At 39.2% G+C, this 16,034-nt stretch overlaps 1 protein-coding gene across 2 annotated transcripts in view; it reads left to right on the top strand.

Moving 5' to 3' along the window:
* Clul1 (clusterin like 1) overlaps positions 1–7,006 on the top strand; it is a 37,938-nt gene extending 30,932 nt beyond the window's left edge. The window contains 2 exon segments of one of the 2 annotated variants that reach the window (NM_001033071.1): positions 2,905–3,081; positions 3,084–3,098. In NM_001033071.1, coding sequence (NP_001028243.1) covers positions 2,905–3,081; positions 3,084–3,095 — 189 coding nt within the window. In that variant the 3' untranslated portion in view covers positions 3,096–3,098. 2 annotated transcript variants of the gene reach the window in all.
* The last annotated feature ends 9,028 nt before the right edge of the window (positions 7,007–16,034 follow it).

The following is a 16,034-nucleotide window of genomic DNA, read 5'->3' as shown; positions in this document are numbered from 1 at the left end:
GGGTTAGCATTAGCATGCAAGGGTCCTAAAAAGACCTGGGTACAAAAAAACATTAGGCATAGCAACTAAAGATACAACAGTCTATACTACGTGATGTTCTGTACAGAAACAGAACCAATAGAGTAAATAAATATTACAAAGGGGATTTATTATACTGTCTTACATGATATGCACTGGGTAGTTTAACAATGGTGGTCTACATATTTAAGAGGCTAAGAAACAGTAGTTACTCAGTTCACTAGGCTTGAAGCATCAGCAACCCTCTGTAGTATTGAAGGCACTGAGGATTCCTGGAGAGTCATTGGTCTTCAGTCCATATTGGAAGCTAAAGAAGCTGGGTTTTGATAGCAACAGAGGATAGGAGGTGCAGTGGCAGCAGCAACAGTAGAGCAGGTGCACTCACCAGAAAGGAGTAAATGTAGGTAGGCAAAAAGCAACAACTTTTTCCTCTGATCTCTTTATATGAGGGAAGCTGCAGGAAAATGCCACCCCCTCAAAGGGAGGGTATTCTCCCTACAATAAATCTATCCAGGAAATACTATCACAGACTCATCCACAGGCATGTATCTCAGTTGATTCCAGCTCCAATCAAGTTGACATCAAGGTTAAGCAACCCAGTGCCATAGTTGGGTTCCTATTACCAATTCCTGTTCTAGTCACTGTGTTTCAGACTTTTCTTGTGGATCTAGGTGCAGCTAGAGGTGTCTTGCAGCAATGTCTTCTTCAGCATTCCATTCTTTTCCAGGTTGCTTTGCTAATGCCCTTAAAAGTTTCACCTGAGAGCATCCCTTTAGCAATCAACTCATGTTGGAACTTCAGCCTATTTTGCTCTTTGTCAACCTGCAAATTGCAGCCCATGCAAAGTTTGAAAACTAAGTTTAGCTACTCACAACAAACAGGGTAAAAAAAAAAAAGTTGAGCGTTGTGGCAAATACTTTCAATCTTCTCAGCACTTAAGAGGTAGAGGCAAGAGGATCAGGAATTCAAGGGTGGCCTTGGCTATGGAAGACTGTCTCAAGAAATCAAAACAAATGTGGTGATGAACATCTGTAATCTCAGCAATCTAGAAGTTGAGGCAAGAGGATCTCAGAGGGTTCAAGACTAGTCTGGGCTATGTAACAGATGCCAGAAAACCTAGGGCTACATAACAAGACTGTCTTACCCCATCCTCACATATTAGGGTCTGAGCATCACAGTCCATGCAGCAGATGGGATAAAAAGGAAGAGAAGGAGGAAATAGAAGACTAATACATTTTTAAAGAAAAAAAAAGGATTATTTACTGCACAATTCTGGAGGCTGGAAAGTCCAATATCATCTTCTTAGCTTCTGGAGTGGGTCATGTGTTGTTCTGTGCATGCCAGGAATGAAAAGTCAGCAGTGTGGAAGTAGAACTTGTGTGAGAGAGACTGAGGAGTCCATGAGAGGGGAGGTGCCAGGCTTGTCTCATAACAACTTAAAGCCTGTGCTTACAGTAACTGATGCTTCTAGATGTAGCTCTCTGCAGTGAGATCTTGTTGCCTCACGAAGGCCCCCGCATCTCTCATTACATTGAGAATCAAATTCTAACATGAGTTTTGGAAGAGATAAACCATATCTAAACCATATCAGGTAATAGTATTATGTTCCCCAGTTTTCAGATGAAGAACAGAAGACTGCAGGAGCTCACACAGAGTGAGCTAGAAAGAAGCTTGATGGGAAGTAGAGTGGGTTTCTCTAGAATTAGTGGACTCTGCTACTTTGCTAAACAAAAGGGTGACCTGTAAAACCCATTCTTCTCGAAGCAGCTCTTAATCTATCATATAAAGCAAAGTGCAAATCATAGACCTGCAAGGGTTGGAAAGGAACCTTATGTATGAACTTCACAAATTATTCGCCTATAAATCCAAGAGCACTTTGGGAGATGGAAATAGGAGGATAAGGAGTTCAGGGTAATTCTCATCTGTGTACCAAGTCCAGCTTAAACTATATGAGACACTATTTCAAACAACAACAAGCAAACAAACAAACAAACAAAACCAACCTAGAATTACTAAACTTATTTAGATTTGCCCTTTATGGATTTTTGTTAATTCATTCGTTTTTTTTTTTGTTTGTTTGTTTTGTTTTGTTTCTCTAGACAGGGTTTCTCTGTGTAGCCTTGGCTGTCCTGGAACTCACTCTGTACACCTGGCTGGCCTCAAATTCAGAGATCCACCTGCTTCTGCCTCCCAAGTGCTGGGATCAAAGGTGTGCACCACCATTGCTTGGAGTGCCCTTTATGTTTTTGATAGAGGAATTTATTGGAAAGCATTTTTGAAATAGTTTTGTTAAGGTTACATCAAATTGTATTTAAAGGTTAGTTCCATTAAAATGATTAAAAAGTATATTATATGTACTTGGGACTTATTAAGAGAGTAACTAAGCCAGGTACAACAGCACTCAGAGGCTGAGGCAGGACTATGAATTTGAAGTCAGTCACTGTGAATATGTAGTGATACCTTTTCTTAAAACCAAACCAAACCAAAGAAAACAAAAGGAGGGGGAGAGAAAGATTGAGAGAGAGAGAGAGAGAGAGAGAGAGAGAGAGAGAGAGAGAGAGAATATAATGTGCATGCCACTTGATTGTTTTTTGCCAAATTCACACATAAAATCATAAACTGCAAATTTTCTAGGAAAATTACAAAATTTGGCATTCCACATTAATGTCTACAAAGTAAACAATAGTATTCATTAAACATTTCACCAGCTGATTCCTATTGGAGATAAGTGGTCCCCTTGTGTGAATGGAGGTCAAAGGGCAACTTATGGGAGTGAGGTCTTTCCTTCTATCATGTGGATCTCAGAGACCTAACTTAGATTATCAGGCTTGGCAGCAAGCACCCTTCCCACACTGATCCATTTTGCTGGCTTATGTTCTTCTTCAGGCAGTTCCAAAGATTCATGGAGGAGATTCTTCCAAGCAGGATGAAATTATGGTAGACTCAAGCAGCATTCTGCCTTCCTCTAACTTCACCGTCCAGAATCCTCCTGAAGAAGGTGCTGAGAGCTCAAATGTTATTTACTACATGGCAGCTAAAGTTCTGCAGCATCTAAAGGGATGTTTGAAACTTGGTAAGAATAGCTGATTAGGAAAGCTTTGTTGAGAGGGTAGGTAACATAAAAAGAAATAGAAATACAAGAATTGTGGAGGAGCTATCAAATTTGCCAATGTTAAATGTCTGTGTAAAATGTTACTAGAAGGTGACTCACATACATCTTTAATCCTAGCACTTGGTAGAAGTTAGGAGATCTGTGTGAGTTCAAGGCTAGCTTGACCTACATAGCCAGTTCCAGGCCAGCTAGCCAGGGCTACACAGTAAGACCCAAAGGAATGTAATGACTCAGAAACTCTTAGGTTATCAGTGTGTTTTGCCTTTTATTTATTTTCCCCTGTTTTTATTGAGACAGAGCCTTGTTGTATATCCGGCTGACTGACCTCCAGGTGTGATCCACCACATCCAGCCTGGCTTTGCCTATTGGAAAGCTATTTAATCATGTATCCAGAGTCATACAATTTCTTTCTTGCATTATTCTACTTTTGGAATCAATGTAAGGAATCAATATAAATTTGATGAAAAGTCTTCCCTTTAAGATTTATATTTGAAAAATTGCTTAAAACTAAAATATCGAGACCAATCAGTATCTAAAAATAAGAGCATGTTTAAGCAGATATTGACCAAATCCACTCAATACACTTGATGAAACCTTAAAATTACTTACAGAATTTGAATAAGAACCTGCCATCTACTGTGGCCAGGTCATTATTATGAACCTCTTTTTTATTTTTTGAAGTATTTTTTTCCATAATTTTTGGGTAAAGGATTCCAAGACACAGTAGAAAGCTAAATGATCTCAAATCAGTTGTTAGAAGAAAGAGAAGTGGACCTTATTACTCCATACACACAGTGACTGTTATGGCATTTGGTCCAAATAAACAAGACACAGAAATCTTGATAGCATGACTAAGCGTAAATAATTATCAAATTTCAACTCTAAATTATCATTCATAAGGTACATTTTTAGTAAGTCACTATCAATATGCAATTAAGGTCAATAACACTAGATAAATTGCCTCAAACATGTTTACTAATAAGTTTTTATAAATTATTAATTATATTTTGTGTGTATATGTGTGAGTGTGGAGATCAAAGGAAATTTTGTAGGAGCTGATTTTCTCCTTCTATCAAGTGAGTTAATGAGAGGTCAAACTTGGGCCTTTTGAGTTTTGGAGACCCTTTTTGTCAGTCAACATCTTTTAGGATATGAACTAAACATCTATTAGGTTATAACCCATAATCCAGGTACTGGGGAGAAGAAAATGAAGACTTCAACAAGATCATGTTCTGGAATAGCTTTTTTCCATGTAAAGAACACACACACACACACACACACACACACACACACACACACACACACAGAGCAGTAACTCAGAGCTAGAATTACTGATTCCACACAAGTGAACTCTGCGAATTTGAGGGGAAAGCTCTTCCCTTTCCAAGAGGGAGTTTTTACCTATATATATTTCCTTCTCTCCTTCTCCTTTCTCCCTTTCTAGCTTTTCTTCTTATTGAAAAAATTACCTGATTGTTCTAATATGTATATATAATGATCCTGCAGAGGGGTGTTCATGAGGAAGGAGCTAAGAATATAGGCTCAATGTACTACCTCTGATTAGGAACTGAAACATCAGCAGATCTGAGTTGTAAGTATGGTGAATGACGTTCAACAAGAATGACAGGAGTTGGATATCAAAAAGCAGAGTCAGAAAAAGGGCAGGAGGAATTTTGAACACCAAGTTACAGAGTTTGAGATTTCCTCCAGAGGCACCAGTAAAGCTTCGAGATTTTGAGAAAAAGAAACAACACGTGGGTATTAACTGCACATTTATAGCCACATCATCAAAATGTTTATGATAAAATTACCCTGCCTCTGCCTCCCAAGTGCTGGTATTACAGATATGGGCCACCACTCCAAACTCTGTAAGCCTATTTCTGAGGTAATAACTTTGAGACTTGAGCATATCGGTTCATTTATTTATTTTGCAGTGCTGGGATATTAAACTCATTCTTCATTCCTGCTAGATGAGCATCCAACTACAGAATGTCATCCCAGCGTTCTTTTCTTTTTAAATTACAGCTCTTAATTCTAAAAGTAACAAAATCACAATCTCTACACCTTTCAAAGACAAAATTTAGTGATAATCCCACCAGTTCAATAAAACTACTGCTATCATCTAGTTTTTTTCTATTTTACATTTTCCAATTGTTTTTTTAGGATGGATTCTAAGAAATAGAACTACTAGTTTAAAGTTCATTGACAGCTTGTTATTGTACAACTCAAACAATATGTAAAGTACAAGTTCTCGCGTGGCAGCTAACATTTCAATCTACACGTCTCAAGGGCTGGGGAGACAATTCAAAGATACAATACTTGCTTAGCAGGTCTTAGCAATAAGTTCAATTCTCAGTACCAAGGACTGGTACAGGGGAAATCCTAAACAAGAAATTTGTGTTTAATCTCCCTTTATAATCTTTACACTTTAAATTATCAATAAAAGTGAACACTATCCTGAGCTTGCTTACTGACTGAATTTCTGTTTTTGTCCATCCTGTGAGCATGGTGAGTACATTTGTCAGTGTTCTGACTAAATAAATCCACCTGGGTCACATGCTTGTCTAAAGTTCAAGAAAGAAACTAAAGAAACAAAGAGGAAAGATGATATCCCCCTGGAATTTTTCAATCACATGAATGTTTGTTAGGTGTTCTAAATACAGGTGTATAACTCACTAGGACATACATTAGATTCTTATTGAGTGAAATATATATATATTTAGAATCCTCTTCTGGAATGCTCACCACCATGCCAGGTCCTTGATGTTTTTTATCTGTTTGTTATGTGTTTATTTCAATGTACCATATGCTCCACAGGCTGGAACACAACAATGTCTTATAAATCTTGAGCATTTGATAAGCATTTGTTGACGCATTCTTACCATTGTTGTAAAAAATACATAGGATAATGGGTCATGAGTAACAGAAGTGTATTGAACAATACCTGAGTATATGTAGAGTTAAGATTCACATCAGAGGACCAACTTTTTATTTGTTTGGTGCCAGGGTTGGAATACCCAGTATTGAGCATGCTCAATACATACTCTGCCAGTGAGCCACACCATAAAAATTCAGGTTTGACAAACCATGGGAACTGTGATAATTTCTTCAAATGATGAAGTTAAGAATATCCATTTGTGAGAGTTGGTCATGAGCAAGAAGCTCAGGAATCAAAGGTTATCTGCAACTACATAGAGAATTTCAGACAGCTTTGGATATATGATTCCATCTCAAAAGACTCAAAAGATATATTAGAGGGAAAATATTTACACTTCAGTCTAGAAAATGGAGCATGGAAGAGACATGAAAGTTGTAGGGGGACAATTAGAAGAGATGAAGGGGGTCAGGGCAAAGAGGAAAGAAAAGTGAGTGGATATAATAAAAATATGTTGAATATGTGTATGAAAATGAAACCTATTGGTTTATACAATTAATTAATATCTACTAACAATGTCCACAGATGCGGGTTTTTCATTACTTTGTATATATTAAATTTTCAGAAAGCTATAAACATTTATCAAATTACCTACTCTGAACTTTTAATTACTATGGTAAAAAATACAATAAGATTATAGTTCTTTAAGTTATTTTGACTGTAACTACTTTAAAAGGTAAGCTATAAAACATCTTGCATCCAACAAGAATTACCTCTTTGGGTGAATCCTAAGATACAATGCAGACTAATTACAATGAGCATAATTAAAGGAAGGTATGTTAGCCCTGTGTTAGTAAGAACTTTTAATGTACTTATGTTGAATGGCAGACTAATAACTATTTGTACTGAGTTAAAAATGAAAGTTCTTTCTTAAAGTGTAAACATGTACTATATTGAAGGATAGATCAGAAGCTCTGTATATTAAAATAAACATTTAATCACTTAGGTGTTTATGTTCTGTTATTTCTACAAATATGTTGCCTTCCTTCCTCCATTTCTTCCTTCCTTTCCTTCCTTCCTTCTTTCTTTTTTGATTTTGACAAGGTCTATCTGTTATGTTAGCCCTGGCTGTCCTGGAACTCTGTACGTAGACCAAGCTGGCTGGCCTCAAAACTCCTGCCTCTGCCACCCAAATGCTGGGATTAAAAGTGGGCAGTACCATAACCAGCCTTCTTTCCTTTTTTAAAAGTGTATTTTACGTGTGTGTGTGTGTGTGTGTGTGTGTGTGTGTGTGTGTGTGTGTGTGTGTGTGTGCTCATGCTCACGTAAGTGCAGGAGCTGGTGGAGGCCAGAAGAGAGCACTGAATGCCCTGGAGTTTGAGTTCCAGGCTGTTGTTAGCCCCACACAGAAGGTTCTGGGAACTGAACTCAGTTCTTCTGCAAGGGTAGTATGCTTTCTTAACCACTGAGCCATTTCTCCAGCTCTAATGTGTCACTTTCTTTTTTTTTTTTTTTTTTTGGTTCTTTTTTTTTCGGAGCTGGGGACCGAACCCAGGGCCTTGCGCTTCCTAGGCAAGCGCTCTACCACTGAGCTAAATCCCCAACCCCCCTATGTGTCACTTTCTAATTAAACAAAGGGTTCTCACTTCAGTTTTTTTTTTTTTTTTAATTGGTTTTTTTGAGACAGGGTTTCTCTGTGTAGCCCTGGCTGTCCTGGAACATACACCTTTAATCAGCCTGGCCTTGAACTCACTGTGACCTGCCTTGTCTCTACCTTGGCTATCTGCTTCCACTGAGAGGGTCCATGGGGTGGAACTCAGATCATCAGGATTGTGGAGCAAACACTTTTTTTTTTTTTTTTTTGGTTCTTTTTTTCCGGATCTGGGGACCGAACCCAGGGCCTTGCGCTTCCTAGGCAAGTGCTCTACCACTGAGCTAAATCCCCAACCCCTGGAGCAAACACTTTTACCTGAAGAGCCATCTTATTAAACCATGTGGTAGACTCTTGTCCATAGATTCATGTGTACAAAGCACAAAAGAATCATGTATTTGAATTTGTTCCTCATGCCCAAGAGTCTCATTGTGTGTAAATATTTAAAATCCTGAACACTAAAGTAGACCTAGTCTCCTTTAAAGTAGACCAGGGACAGTGGGCCTGGAGTAGCTTCCATTGGTCTGCCTAGGTTATATGGCACAACACCAGAGTCTGATATGTTCCTAAGTGAAATCTAACTGCTCCTAGGTCTAGAGGCTGAAGTCCAGTGTCAGGTACTGGTGATCTGGCTTCTGAACGTCTCTCTCTTTGTTTCTAGATAGCCACCCTCCCAGTTTCCCACACAATCTTTTTGTGCTTGTACCTTGCTGAAGTTCCCTGTTTGACAGAAGAACAATGTTACTGGTGTAGCCCAAAAGCATTACCTTCTTACCTTCCTAAATGTTTTGCCTCCAGATACAGCTATGTGCTGTGGTGTTTAGACCTTGGACACACAGGTTGTGGGTTGGGGATATGGTTCAACCCATGCACATCTCTCTTCTCTGTAGGAAGTGGTTCTGATGCTTTGTTCATGAATCTGTTTGTGAACATAGAACTTAGTTCCTGTTTCCCAATTGGATTTCCCAAACCATGCTTTGGAGGGAGAGAAAGCCACCAGCTAGGCAATTTTGGGGCCAAGGTTTTTCTGTGAAGTCCTGACTGTCCTGGAATTTGCTCTGTAAATCAGGTTGGCTTCAAAGTCAATAAATCATCCTACCTATACTAAAAAAAAGTATCTTGCCCCATCACTCTTTTTAAGTATTATTCAGTCCTTTATTTAGCAAGAGAAATAGCTTCTGTGTAGTTATTTTTGCTATGATAAAATATACAGAGCAAGAAAATTGCCATTTTAAGTGTAGATTTCTGAGGCAGTGAGTACATTTATACTGTACAACCAGCTCTTCTATCTATCTTCAGACATTTTCATCTTCTAAAATTAAACTCTGTGCACATTCAACAGTAGGTTCCCCCTCCAATTATCTTCCAGCCCTTGAAACACTCTTCTAATTTCTGTGTCCATAAATCTAACCACTGTTAGTACCTTGTTAAGTGGAGTCATTAATTATCTGTCTTTTTGTGACTGACAAGTATCATTTAGCTTAATATCTTCAAGGCTCATCCATATTGTATCACTGGTTGGTACTTGAGCCTGATATTTCATCATATGTAAAGATCAAATTTTGCTTTAAAAGCTATTCATCCACTAGATGGGTCAAAGGTGGATGAACTCATTTCTCTTTCAACAGGAGTGCAAAATGCTGCTTTGAATATATACATAAGATTACATTGTTCTCTTAAAAGTAGGTTAAACAAGCAGGCTGAGTAGTTAAACAGGTAGGCTAGCAGCCTTGAATCTTTTTTTTTTTTTTTAAGAGAATGAGGTGATTTTATTTTTTTTCCACCTTTATTAACTTAAGTATTTCTTTTTTTTTTCGGAGCTGGGGACCAAACCCAGGGCCTTGCGCTTGCTAGGCAAGTGCTCTACCGCTGAGCTAAATCCCCAACCCCAACTTAAGTATTTCTTATTTACACTTCGATTGTTATTCCCTTTCCTGGTTTCCGGGCCAATATCCCCCTAGCCCCTACCCCTCCCCTTCTATATGGGTGTTCCCCTCCCCATCCTCCCCCTATTACCACCCTCCCCCCAACAATTACATTCACTGGGGGTTCAGTCTTGGCAGGGCCAAGGGCTTCCCCTTCCACTGGTGCTCTTACTAGGATATTCATTGCTACCTATGAGGTTGGAGCCCAGGGTCAGTCCATGTATAGTCTTTGGGTAGTGGCTTAGTCCCTGGAAGCTCTGGTTGCTTGAATCTTAAGTGACCTCAAGATGTATTATTAACTCTGGCTGGGAGGTTCACCAAAAGCTCTAGTCTTTTAGAATTTAAGAGATAATTTTAGAATACTGAATTGCCACGTCCTTTCTTGCATACAAAGGCATTTTAATTTTCTTACATTTCTCCTCAAACTTTTATTTTCACTCTACATTCTGCTGAAATATTAATCTATAATGTATTTTTTTTCTTTTTTTTTTTTTTCCGGAGCTGGGGACCGAACCCAGGGCCTTGCGCTCGCTAGGCAAGTGCTCTACCGCAGAGCTAAATCCCCAACCCCCTATAATGTATTTTTATGCCTAGATATTTCTTATTAATTAATTTATTTGCTTTACTTCCCAATATTAGGCCCCCTTCTCTTCCCAGTACCCCTTCACACAGATCCTTCCCCCATCCTCCCCTTCCCTTCTCCGAGGAGAAGGGAACCCCACCGTGCGTCATCTTGTGTTGTGTCCATCCTCGACCCCTCCCCCCAGCACATCAAGTCACTGCGGTACGAGGCGCAATCTCTCCCACTGAGGCCAGACAAAGTGGCTCAGCTAGGGGCCACAGGCAGGCAACAGATTCAGGGACAGCCCCTGCTTCCGTCACTGGGGACCTGCATGCTGCACGAAGATCAATTGTACTTCTGCTACATAAGTGCAGGGGACCTAGATCCAGCCCACGCTCACTATTTGGTTAGTGGTTCAGTCTCTGGGAGCCCCCAAGCGTTCAGGTTAATTTGACTCTGTTGGTCTTTTTGTGGAGTCTATGTTCTCTTCGGGTCTGAGTCCTTCCCTCCAACTCTTCCACAAGACTCTCCAAGATCTATTTAATGTCTGGCTGTGGGTCTCTGCATCTGTTTCCATTGGCTGCTGGGTGAAGTCTCTCAGAGGACACTTATGCTAGGCTGTCTCCAAGCATAACAGTATCATTAAATAGTGTCTGGGATTGGCTCTTGCTCATGGTGTGGCTCTCAATTTTGGACAGTCATTGGTTAGTCATTCCTCTGTCTCTGCTCTGCCTTTGTCCCTGCACATCTTGTAGGCAGGATACATATGGAATTGAAGGTTTTGCAAGTGGGGTGCTCTCCTTATCCATCTTCTGGGAGTCCTGCCTGGCTAAAAGAAGTGGCTACTTCAGGATCCCCCATATTCACCACTGTTAAGAGTCTCTGCTATTGTCCCTCCAATAGCACCCTCGCTCAGCCCCCACCCACCTACTACAGAATTCTGTTCTCTCTCCTCTGCTCTCCCTACACCGGATTCCCCACCTGCTTCCCTCCTACTCCCCTTTCCTACCCAGTTCCCGTTCTCCATCTAACTTCAGTATCTATTTTATTTCCCCTTCTGAGAAGGATTCAACCATCCTCCCTTGGACCCTCCTTACTATTTTGTTTCTTAGGATCTGTGGATTGTAGTGTGGTTATCCTGTACTTTATGGCTAGTATCCACTTATGAGTACATATCATGCATGTCCTTTTGAGCCTAGGTTATGTCACTCAGAATGATATTTTCTAGTTCTATCCATTTGGCTGCAAATTTCATGATGTCCTTGTTTTTAATGGTTGAGTAGTATTCTGAGTACACATTTTCTTTATCCGTTCTTCAGTTGAGGGACATCTAGGTTGTTTCCAGCTTCTGGCTATTGTGAATAAAGCTGCCATGAACATAGTTATGCAAGTGTCCTTGTGGTATTGAGGAGCGTCTTTTGAATATATGCCCAGGAGTGGTACAGCTGGTTCTTCAGGTAGAAATTATCTCATTTCTCTGAGAAACAGCCTAATTGATTTCCAGAATGGTTGAACAAGTTTGCACTCCCACCAGTGATGGAGAAGTGTTCCCCTGGTTCCACAGCCTTGCCAGCATGTGCTGTCCTTGAGTTTTCAATCTTAGCCACTCTGATGGGTGTGAGGTAAAATCTTAGAGTCATTTTGATTTGCATTTCCCTGAAGACTAAGGACATTAAACATTTCTTTATAAAAATTGTATTAAAAAAACACTTCTTTAAGTGTTTCTCAGTCATTAGAGATTCTTCTATTGAGAATTCTCTGTTTAGCTCTGTATCTCACTTTTTAAATTGGGTTATTTGAGTTGTTGATGTCTAACTTTGTGAGTTCTATATATGTTGTGGGTATTAGCCCTCTGTCAGGTGCAGGGATGATGAAGATCTTTTCCCCATCTGTAGGCTGTTATTTTGTCCCATCCACAGTGTCATTTGAGTTACGAAAAACTATCAATTTCATGAGGTCCCATTTATCAATTATTGATCTTACAGCCTGAGCCATTGGTGTACTATTCAGGAAGTTGTCTGTTGTACCAATGAGTTCAAGGTTAATCCCTATTTTCTGTTCTATTAGATTTAGTATATCTTGTTTATGTTGAGATCTTTGATCTACTTAGACTTGAGTTTTGTGTGGGGTGATGAATATGGATCTATTTGCATTCTTCTACATACATCCAGTTATACCAGCACCTTTTGTTGAAGATGCTTTCCCATTTCCAATGTATGGTTTTATCAAAAATCAATATCGATAGGTATGTGGGTTTATTTTTGGGTCTTCAATTCAATTCCATTAATCAACATGTCTGTTTCTATGCCAATACCATCCAGTGTTTATAACCACTGCTCTGTAGTACAACTTGAGATCAGGGATGGTGATGCCTCCAGAAGTTCTTTTATTGAACAGGATTGTTTTAGTTATCCTGGGTTTTTTGATTTTTCCATATGAAATTGAGAATTGTTCTTTCAGAGTCTGTAATGAATTGTGTTGGAATGTTGATGGGAATTGCATTGAACCTGTAGATTGTAGTTATCTCTTTCTTTAGATTAGGGAAATTTTCTTGTATGATTTTGTTGAAGATATTTTCTGGGCCTTTGATCTGGCAATTTTCTCTTTCTATTCCTATTATTCTTAGTTTTTTTTTTTTCATAGTGTCCCAAATTTCCGGGATGTTTTGTGTCTAAACTTGTTTAGACTTTGCATTTTCTTTGTCCAATGTATCAATTTTCTCTGTTATATCTTTTATGCCTGAAATTTTCTCTTTCATCTTTTGAATTCTTTAGGTGATGCTTGTGGCTGTAGTTTCTGTTCTTTCCTAGGTTTTCCATCTCCAGGATTGCCTTAGTTTGTGTTTTCTTTATTGCTTCTATTTCCATTTTCAGTTCTTGGACAGTTTTATTCTTGTCTGTCACCTGTTTGGTTGAATTTTTCCTATATTTCTTTAAGGGATTTATTTATGTTCTCTTTAAAGGCCTCTCTATTGACTTTATAATGTAGGATTTTAGATCATCTTCTTGTGCTTCAGTTTTGTTAGGATATCCATCCTGAGCTAGCTGTAGTAGGATTGCTGGGCTCTAGTGGTGCCCTATTGCCCTACCTCTTGTTGATTGTGTTCTTACACTGTCCTTCAGTCATCTGGTTTTCTCTGGTGTTGTCTGGTTGATCCTGATGCCAGCAGAACTACTCAAGAAGGTAGAGAGGGCAGTTGGTCCTACAATGGAGGTTAGGGTACCACAGGCAATTCACCTCTCCTGGCTGTGGCTCTAGGGGACCCAACTGGGAAGGGATTGGTGGGGTAGTGTTTCAATCTGGTTCTTGGGATTCCCATGGGCCTTCACAGGGAAGCAGGGCACTATTGGGGTCCTGCAAATCTCCTTAAGATGGAAGGGTGAGCCCAGAGCTAGACAATTGAGGCCATAGGACTGTGTGTGTACAACTCACCTCTGCTGGCTATGCTTTAAGTCTAAATATCTTTTGATGATTAATAATATTAAATGTCTAAAAACTAAAATTCAAAAATTTTAAAAATTCTGTAACACCAATCAATAGGTGTCAATATTCATTCTGGATTGCTACTATTGTAATTATTATTTATACACCATTGATCAAATCACATATATTACAAATTATTATGACTATGAACTGAATGTTCTTTGTGGCACTACAGTGACCTAGACCAGCTGGTTATTCTTCAGTGACAGATCTTGAGAGGAACAGATGAGAAGATAAGGAGATAGATTTGTTGAGAATTAGGAGGTCTTACATAAGCTATGTCTTATGACAAGCGTATTGTGTACTATTTCTAGGGGATAAATGAGATGAAGTCAACAGGAAGTTTATCAGGCAATGTTGCACATGAGGCACACAGAGTATCTCAAGAACATTACAGACCAAGCACACAGCAGCCTTGTGACTGATATCTGTAGTCCCCAAGGGTGGGAAGAATTTGGTTCTTAGGATCTGGAGCTGAAGCTTCCCAAAGCTCTAGACTCAGGCCAATATCAGCTCTGCCAAGCATGTTCTGGTCTCAGAGAAGAACGATGTTCCTTCTGTATATATCAGAGCTTCAGGGAAAGCCTCAAGTCGGTCTAGCCCTCAACACTAGGGAATGAACTTAAGTTCTGTTATTTGTCACATCCTGACCCAACTAAAAAAACTGTCTGAAAACAAACTAAGAAAACACACTTTCAATCATTTATCTCTACTGGAAAATCAATACCATGAAGACCAGATCCTTGCCTGTCTTGCTTCTTGTTGATACAAGCAAGGTATTGTGATAGAAATGTTTATTAAATGAATTAATATATGTTTGCTTAAGGATCATTTGTTCTGGGTAACATTATTCATCAGCCAGGTTAAAAGGACCCTTCCCATCAAAACAAGGTTCCCAAAGAAGGCCACAGTATAGGATTTTCCATGAGAGTAGGAAACTCCACTCTTGAGTTTTTGTTCACCTTAATTAGATGATTTTGGGTAGAAAAAATATTAGACTCTACATAAAGAAAGTTAGCATAAAAGTAATATGCAACTGGATAGATCTTTTCTGTTAGGATTCTGCTGATGGCTAAAGAGGTATGAGGGCTCTTTTTGGTTGGTGCAGAGCTAGAGGGAATATAAACATTTGACTGGTTTTCTGAAGGCATGCCAGCCCTCTGCAGTATGTTGGACAATCACACTCAACCCCATAGGAAGCACCAGAGAAAGTTCCCCTTAGAAGTCCTGCAGCTCCCTGACACCCAGAACCCCAGCTCGCTTAGGCAATCATCTCTGTACACCCAGGTGTGTTCTCAAATGAGTCCTGGCCATTTACTATTTTCTGAACTCAGATTTCTTACAGTGCACCTGTTACTTCCCAAACAACCACCAGAAATCTAACAGCTCAACAGACAGAAGGACTCAGCATGCACTATTCCAAATATATCACCTTGACATAATGTGTATTTTAAGCTGAAGGAAGTGAAGAGATTGCTCTCATCATGTCCTACCTTTCTCCTACAAAGAAGGCTGTACAAAAATTCTTGGACCTACTGTTCCTGAAAATAGGATATTCTAGAAGGCCATACTTTATAAAGAGCAACTCTTATCCTTAATTATTCTCTGCATAGCTGCCCCTCCAACCCTTTAAAATGTTCAGAATAAAGTGAGGCTTTATTCTAGAAACTTCAGTTCACACTTTGGTCTTTGGGTCTTTATTTCTGGCCTCCCATGTTATGTAAACATATTAATAAACTTATCATAGTAACCTGTTCTTTTATTCAACATTAGCCATGACCTTGTGATAGGCAAAGAAAGGATATTACCTTTATTCTCCTCCATAAGGGAGGATCTAATTTCCCAAAGGAAGAACTGATAATTTGGAAGAACTGCCATTACACTAGTCAGAGTTTGGGTGGAAAAGCCATGGGGAAAAGGGTCTAGGTTGATCTAGGAAATGCCAGACTAACATCAAACAAAATAGATTTTTCAACTTATTGCAACCCTGTCATTCAATGCACTTTAGCCTAGTATGGCTTCAGTGAACATGCACACGATTATGTAGCACGAATGCCAAGCTTGTGAAATGTTTCCTGTAATACTTCTAATTATACCGAAATGGCCAACCATTTTTACAAATTTCCTTTGAAGTTTGGATTGTTTTATGAAATATAACCACATAGAAACAGTCAACATTATCTTAGCTGACTAAATATTCAGGGGTACAGATAAAAGATGATTATCTAATCTCTTTTAGAACCCATTCCATCATAAAATTTTTATTTACACTGAAAATTATTTTATTTTATGCATATGGATATTTTGCTTGCATGTATGTCTGTGTACCACTCGTGTGTCTAGTGCCCACAGAGGCCAACAGATCTCTTGGGACTGGAGTTACATAGATGTTTGTGAGCTGTCATGTG

The sequence above is a fragment of the Rattus norvegicus genome, chromosome 9 (assembly GCF_021556685.1).
Source record: "Rattus norvegicus strain SHRSP/BbbUtx chromosome 9, alternate assembly SHRSP_T2T, whole genome shotgun sequence".
Taxonomy (NCBI): domain Eukaryota; kingdom Metazoa; phylum Chordata; class Mammalia; order Rodentia; family Muridae; genus Rattus; species Rattus norvegicus.
Note: the sequence above shows the minus strand (reverse complement) of the source record. Positions and strands in the feature narration are given on the sequence as shown.